This window comes from Suricata suricatta, chromosome 7 (assembly GCF_006229205.1).
Source record: "Suricata suricatta isolate VVHF042 chromosome 7, meerkat_22Aug2017_6uvM2_HiC, whole genome shotgun sequence".
NCBI lineage: Eukaryota > Metazoa > Chordata > Mammalia > Carnivora > Herpestidae > Suricata > Suricata suricatta.
This window is the reverse complement of record NC_043706.1, coordinates 5107557-5115492: the sequence shown is the minus strand read 5'-3', so window position 1 is coordinate 5115492 and position 7936 is coordinate 5107557. Positions and strand designations below refer to the sequence as shown.

Below are 7936 nucleotides of genomic sequence, written 5' to 3'. Positions count from 1 at the left end.
TCACTGCATTCAATTACCAACAATGTCCCATACATTAAAAAATTCTAGAGGTGCCTGGGTGGCTCCGTCAGGTTAGCACCTGACTTCAGCTCAGGTCATGATCTCATGCTTTGTGAGTCTGAGCCCCACATCAGGCTCTGTGCTGACAGTGCAGATCCTCCTTGGGGTTCTCCCTCTTTCACTCTCTCTGCTGTTTCCCATTCTCTCTCTCTTTCCCTCTCTCTCTAAGGTAATGTAATAAACCTAAAAATAATTGAAAATTATAAGTCGCCAAGAAACAAGAAGGGCTTGCATTATTTTCATGGGACAGGGAGAGTCTACCCCACACAGGAAAGAACAGCTGTGATGCCTACATCACTGGAATGGAGATGAGGAGACAGAAGAACTGGAGATGATCTCGAAAGAAAAGAAGTAAATTCTATCCTTCTATAATTCAGAGTCACTCCTGCAGCCTAGGACAGATGTCTTTCCCCCCATGAGGAATTTACGCTGATTCTCCAGCATAGATTTCTTATTTATCTCTTCTCTTGAGCTGCATTATCAACCTTGATAGAATAGTGTTTTCTACCTACATTTAGAAAGTCTACTAAGCTCTCAGCAGTGTCCATGTTTGTTTCCTTCAAATAAAGGTGAAAACAAGCCCTAACTCATGAATTTCCAAGTTTGACCTCATCAAATTGTTCCACTAAGGTGAATAACTTGGATGAGGTCACTCCCAAGAAGGGGAAAGAATAGTAACTAAAGAAATCATACTCTGTGTTGTTCTTCAATTGAGTAGGAAGGAAATATATCCAATAAGTTACATGGAATTTAATAAGCTCCCTGTAGAATTACTCCTATATTCAAATGAACAGTTGAACACCATGGCATTTTATGCAAATGAATCTTTAAAACCCTGCCACAAATCTTTGAAACAACAGGTCTTTGAACATGAGAACATGGAAATAGAACAGATTCTACAGGAGTATTAACCAGTTAGGTTAATTAAAACAGGATTTGCACGGGGAGATTCTCAAACCAAGATTCACACAGATTTAGGAGACATAAATTCAATGCAAACAATGTAGAGAATTATTCCCATTTTCATAAATCCATAACTTTTTTGCTTGTCAGGAAATCATCAATGTGGAGATTTGAAATATCCTCCTTTGAACAAATATTCCCATTCCTTCTGAAATCTACGTTTGCATACACACATATACACACACCTACTTCCTAATTAGTAGTGTTACTCCAAAATCAATCTTTAGCCTCTTAGAACATATTGTATCCTGAGCCTATCAAAACCATGAAAATCTGGGTTACATATGCTCACAAAAACCACACTAAGAAAGAACAAAACGAATCACAACACATAAGTTAAGACTTTAAATAGTGATTGAGAATTTTGTAGTGACTTCTGATGTTTGTGGTGACTTTGTTCAATTAGCAGTTGTTAAGTAGAACTGCTGTGAATTACTTTGTGAACCAATGATTAATAAACAAAGAAGAAATCATTTACTACTCATGGACCACGTGGAACGTACACACTTTGCCATGAGGGATAAGATGGCGAGGTCAAGGTTGAGTACAAGCAGAGGATGACAGGAACTGAGACAGATGCTTTTTGGGGTGCATGGTAGGAGTGCTTTGGATTGCCTGGGCTTAGTCTAAAATGCACAATTTGCAGCAAAAGGAGTGGAGCATGGCAGCCGCTCCCTGCAGGGGTCTTCTCTAAGGGATGCAGGAGGCAAACACAGGAGAGTGGGCTTTCTTCTTCAAATGCTTTTTGGGGAATTCTGATCAGGAACTTCTATTTACTTGTGATGGTAGGGCTGTTATCTAGTGAGTCTGCTATTGGGTGGAGCTAGAGTCAGTTCAAACTCCCTGCAGCCAGCCTGGTTATACAAAATGGATTCCAAGACAGCAGCAGCAAGAAATTGTTCAGCCACACTCTCAATAATACTTCTGTATCCTCGGAGATACTCACTGGGGGGGACCTACACTTGAGCTGAAATACTGTCCTTGGAGAATGAAAGAACATGACAGGACAGATAGCAGATGTCCCTCTTTGAGTAAGACAGACATAAAACGGGGCTTCACAAACGATTTTCCATTCAAGGTCAGCTCCTCGAACTACACTTCAAGTTCTAGCTTCCTCCTTCACACTGGCACCTCACCTCGGTCATCTGCTTCCTTCCCACCTACCTGGGTGTGAGGCTACTGTCTCCTGTCTCTTCACACCCCACAGCTCCTTCTCGTGCTCCAAAAAGATGACCAGGTCTGGTTTCGATACAAGGAGACCTGTTTATCAGAAAGAACGAGTATAATTATTGCTGGAGACTTTAACTTTCAACCCAGTACTGTACTCAGTAGACCAGAGAGGACATGGGAGAATTCTAAAAAATGACTTCCCAAACGCTGTTGCCACAGAGGGAGCCTCTTCAGAACCTGCAGGAGGAGTTTCAAATACTCCCATCATGACCTTCCTTCCAAGGACACCAATACAATCAATAAGCAGTAAAAATTGGAGTTTGAGATATGGGCAGTACCAATTTATGCCACTCAGTGTTTATAATTCCTATGAATTTACAGAAATGATGGTGGTACCTGAGGGAAAGAGAGGCTGAAGCTGAAAAGGAATCCTCATGAGGTATTTCCCTACATCTACAAATCCTAGAGGGATCCGGATTCCAGTCATGCAAAGAGGAGCTTCCAGTTAAGAGTCTTCAAAGGACAGAACAAAACCCTGAGTGTGATTTGGGAAATCTGGAAGGAGTGATCCTCACCCAAGAAGAGGAGGTGCCCATAGGTCTCTAGTATCACGTCTGTGTACAGTTCCCGCTGACTGTGGCTCAGGCATTCCCACTCTTCCTGAGTGAATTCTAGAGCCACGTCCCGGAAGGTCAGCTGTCCCTGCAATAAATACCAGAGTGATCCAGTGGCCACTGGCAGTGTTCACAATGGTACCTACGATGAGAGAGGCAGTGACTGTCACCAGACAGACTCCAAGAACTGACCCTCACTGCTTACCTGCTTGTATCCACTGACCAGGGTCCCTCATTTGACTTAACCGCTTTTTACACTCTTAACTTTTCCTTCTGGAAAAACACCCTATGGACACAGTCTCCTGTGATGGACACAGAAAACATTCAACAAAATGTAAACCCGGCCCTTGGGCAGGCCCACTTTGAGCTTAGCACCTGAGTTATCCATGTGCACATGGATGATGGAGCTGACTCATGCAGTGAGGACAGTTACCTTGACCTCCTTGTAATATCAAAATCTCCACCCAAGGAGGAGCACAAACCTCGCTTACAAAAGACACAAAGTATGTATAGAGGTGTCTCCTCAGGCACATGTGCCACCTTATGTCCAGTTCCACAGACGATGACAAGGCTCTGCTTCCTAATTATGCACTGAATCTGAAATAAACGGAAAACATCACACACACACACCCATGATCTGTGAGTCTCGTATTTAAATGGGTTCCTCCTGATCCCCTTCTTGGCTGGAAATCAGTTTTCCTTAGTGTGGTGACAACCCTCTTGCTGTACTTTCATCTCGACTCTAAATAAATTCAGGATTTTCAGACACACAAATGTGTCAATCATGTGATTCTGGTTTTCATTTTCTGAAACTATAAAGCAGTATATAAAAGGGTATTTCTGTGACCAGAGTGTGGAGTAAAATAAAAACTTCTTTGCCTTTTTTCCTTTTTCTTATTCTATCATCTTTTGCTGTTTTCTCTCCACCTGGTGATGAGACTCTTTCAGAGGCAGAACTTCAAGGGGACACATGATCCTTTCTACTCAAGGAAATTCCCACGTTAGCAACTCTAAAGACAGCTGCGTTAGCCTTTCCTAATTCCTACTAAATACTCACCTGACCAACCTTCACTCAGAGATAGGTACGTCTCTATGCCCTTATTCAGCAGGAAGAAGTTACAGAAGATGATACCTTCGATCTTTAACAACCTTATAAATGTAAGGGTCAACAGGGAAATGACGCGGGACACAAAGTCAAGAGACATGGAGTCTCAATTAAATCTCCTTACACCTTGCAGCTCAACGATACACACCTGAGACATGCAAATGTGCCCTTCCTCGAGGAACACATAGCTGCTCTAGGGCCTTAATGTTTATTTTGTTATAAAATCCTTCAGACAGGCAGAGTATGACATTCCCTTAGTACTGGGCTGCTACGTGGAAGGAAATTCAATTGAAGCTACATGTCTTTTACACTTGTTCTCCTCATCAAAAACTACAAGCAAAAAGCAACTCTGACAGAAAATATTTCCAGGTGAAATGTGATGGTTTCTCAGCAGTTCTCAGTTAATCTAAGACCTTTGGGAACAATGTGGGGGAAGATCACCGTCATGTTCAAGAAGCGAACATGAACTATACTAAAGCAAGTTGCTATGACTGTCGAAGACACACCACAGGACACATAATCAGTCGAGTATTCTGCTCAATCAGGTTATCAATCTAATGACGAGAATACAGTGAATTTATACAAAGTTCCATCACATATCATGTCAGAAGTAGCTGCTTTGAGGCAAACAGGTTTGAGCAATGGATTGTAGAGGGGACCACAGGGACCACCTGGCTGAACAGACCCAGGCCAGCAGGGACCCGCCTCAAAATATCCATAGGCTCTAATTAACTCCCTAACAGCTACTTACAACGAGGCAGAATTACCAAATAAGTGCAAATTCCTTAAGTCGCCATACCTCCTTATCTTCCCCCTGCAAATTCAGCCCCAAATCACTGCCTCCTGGCAGCAGCCTCTCCTCTGCTGTCCTGCCCCCACTCCCTTGAGGGTTCTTCAGAAATCTTGGGTCTAATTCTTCCACAGGTGAATTCTGTTTACCGCCCACGCCCTCAGTGTCCTCAGGATCATCAACCGTATTTGGGAGCACCCATCTCAATGGGAGAAACGCCACATGGAGACACCTGTTTCCATATCCTGTCCTGTCTAGTATGTTTTAAACAGAGTATCTTTTTCCCATTTTACAAAGACCACCACCCCCAACCCTGCTTTTTTAATGTTCCAAATTCTTCTCGGCCTCATATCCATCCTGTATATTTTTGTTGCAAAAAGGTAGTTTTATTCTACCAGGAGGAGAGGACATGTCGCCACCGGGTGTCACAATGGGGATGTAAAGGGTGACTGGTCATATACGTGGCAGCTGGGAGAGAGAAAGGCAAAACGGGAGCCTCCAGAAGGACTCTCATATGCTTAAGAGGTTTCCTGAGATACGGGAGGCCTTGCATTTTTCACTTTCTTAATCATGGTCTAAAGAGAAATACTGAAGAAGGATCGGTTCTCCTTGACTGAAATCCCAGAACCCGACACCAACGGCAATCGGAATCTTGAACTCAACACCTTCCCCTTTGGATCTGTCCTAAAGGGAATGTTTGCAATACATTCAGGACTTTATTTCAAAGTGACCAATGTTGATGCCATAGGAAAGCTGGGTGGGAAAATGTAGAGAAATCCTGGTACATACAGGGGAGAAGAGCTCTAAAAACCTAACCTTGAATATTATCATTCCTGAGAAGGTTTGAAACTTAGTGGAAAACATGAGGCAGAAACATCACAAATACAGAAATCCACATTTGTGATTTTGAAATCCACAAAAGTGGAGGGGGGAGGAGGACACGGACTCCAAGCTGGCACACCAGGCTTACCTGAGAGCTGTCCATTTCTTCTTCTGTCCACTCGTCCTGCAGATTTCGTTCTCAGGCGGAATTTGTGGAGAAATCACAGCTTCATCAGGTGAAAACGCCTTAAGGGCACTAAGAGAACTTCTCACCAGAAATGTGCTCACTGGCCGGCAGGACTTTCAAATACAGAAAGGCCCAGCTCCCTAGTTTGCTGGAGTTGCACTCCAGTCGGTCCAGGGGTCTGAAGGATGGATGGTGTCTGGGAGACAGGGATGAGAGAACCATGAGATTGTTCTGATCACCAGGCAGGCATCTCTGCTCTGAGACTCAGCTTTATGTATGCTTACATGTATGGGGAACAGCACAGAAGTGGCATTTGCCTTGGATAATGATTTCTCATGATAAATTTCTTTTATATGTAAAAATTTCCCAGAAGATAGATTTGTAGAAGACACATGTATAATCTTGATCAATACTGATTGACGTAGGAGACTTAGATGTTTATCATATGGGGAAAGAAGGTATCTTCAGACATTAAATACAAGACAATGTTCTTAGCATACCAAAGGCACAAGTTAGTTCCTTGAGAACAGGTGTCCATAGCCTGTATGCTTAAGGGGAGGTATAAGAAAAACAGGATTCATAGGAAATGCAATGTTTGCTCCCATGATCACAAAAGAAGTTCCTACCATAATTTCCTTCACAAGGTACAATCAGCATGTAGGGCCAGAATAAGGGGACAAGTCACTCCAGATACCAATCAACATAGTGCCTGGGGGGGGTCTGTGCACAAGCAAAAACATGGAGTGGGAGTGGATATTGGTCATCATCTGACAGCAGGAGGCCTTGCAAACCTGCCTTAACCTCACAGGGAGTATTCTCAACTAGTGAGTTCAGAATGTTTCCCAACAAATTTCACTTTTTTCTTTTTGCTTTCAATGGGATAATTTTTCTAAATAATCCTGTTTTCCTATTTCCTTTTCTTAAATTGCTTTAATTTTTTTCCTTTATTTTATGTTGGAGATAGAGCATTAGCATAGGAGATGGTCAGAGAACGAAAGGATGGGGAGAAAGAAGGGGGGAGGAAGACAGAGAGAGAGAGAGAGAGAGAGAGAGAGAGAGAGAGAGAGAGAGAGAGAGAGAGAGGGGGAAAGAGAGAGAGATTGATTGATTCCCAAGCAGGCTCCATGCCTGACACAGGGCCTGATGCCATGACCTGCGGATCATGACATGACCTGAAATCAAAGGTCACACGCCAAACAAACCGAGCCATCAGGCACCCTTAAACATTGTTCCATCGTATTATGTCCTATTGGATACATACAGAAGTTATATAACAAAATAATTTTTGCTGGCTATTGTTAAGATGCTGTGAGATCCAGAATCCCTGTTTCTACAAACCCATTTACTAAATACAATCCTTGCATTTTACCCCCTGTATTAGTTTCCTGGGGCTGCTGTAACACAGTATAACCAACTGGGTGTCTTAAGACGAGAGAAATCCACCCTGTTGGAGATCTGGAGGCCAGAGATCAAAAATCAAGGTGTCAGCAGGGCCCTGAATCCTCAGAGGCTGGGCAGAACCCTTCCCTGCCTCTTCCTAGCTCCCCCTGCTGGTTGGCAGTCCTACCAGCCCCAGGACCTGAAGCTAGGACACTTCCATCCCTCTCTTATCACTTGGTGTTTTCCGAGAGGCTCTGCATCCAGAGGACCTCAGTCACACTGGATGATGGGCCCATCCTACTTAACACGTCTTAACTAGAGTCCTTCTGCAAGGGCCCTATTTCTAAATAAGACCACACACGTTCCACAGGTCGAGAGGTTACGATGTCACCACATCTTTCAGGGACACAGTCCAACACGTAACAACATGCTCTGCACTTTTCAAAGAGAGGCTAGAGCAAAAGGCGTTTCCTACATTTAAGCACTTTCCCAATATGTAATGGTAAGAAGGCAGGATACTGGGGATCTTCTTTCCTCTCTGCAGGGTAAGTCAGACCAAGGTGGATCGATGACAACAGACCTCAGCACAGGCGACACACACTCTGGATAACAGCCCTTCATAGCCCAAGGCTTTTGGCGCTGAGCTGGGATGCTCACCGGGCCGCCACCAGCTCTGAAGCGAAACGCTGCAACGGACCCTCAAAGACATGCTTGGCACAGACACTCGGCTCTCCGGTGGCTGCTGCGTCATAGTCAAGCTAACATTTTGGATCGAGGGAACAAGGATGACTTTTCAAAAGTATATTACCGAACCTGGAAGAGGAATACGCTAGAAAAGCTGCCTT

The 7936-nt window shown here is 43.7% G+C and overlaps 2 protein-coding genes across 2 annotated transcripts in view; both read right to left on the bottom strand.

Moving 5' to 3' along the window:
• The window catches only part of LOC115296524 (zinc finger protein 91-like), an 80479-nt gene that overhangs the window by 69491 nt on the left and 3052 nt on the right, over nucleotides 1–7936 (bottom strand). Inside the window, exons 3-5 of the mRNA XM_029944976.1 lie at nucleotides 5673–5907; nucleotides 2769–2895; nucleotides 2188–2283 (exon numbers count right to left, since the gene is read on the bottom strand). Of these exons, the coding sequence (XP_029800836.1) occupies nucleotides 2188–2283; nucleotides 2769–2895; nucleotides 5673–5687 (238 nt within the window). The 5' untranslated portion in view covers nucleotides 5688–5907. The remainder of the gene's footprint in view (nucleotides 1–2187; nucleotides 2284–2768; nucleotides 2896–5672; nucleotides 5908–7936) is intronic.
• LOC115295647 (zinc finger protein 665-like) overlaps nucleotides 1–7936 on the bottom strand; it is a 114016-nt gene that overhangs the window by 103046 nt on the left and 3034 nt on the right. The gene's annotated exons all lie outside the window — the stretch shown is intronic.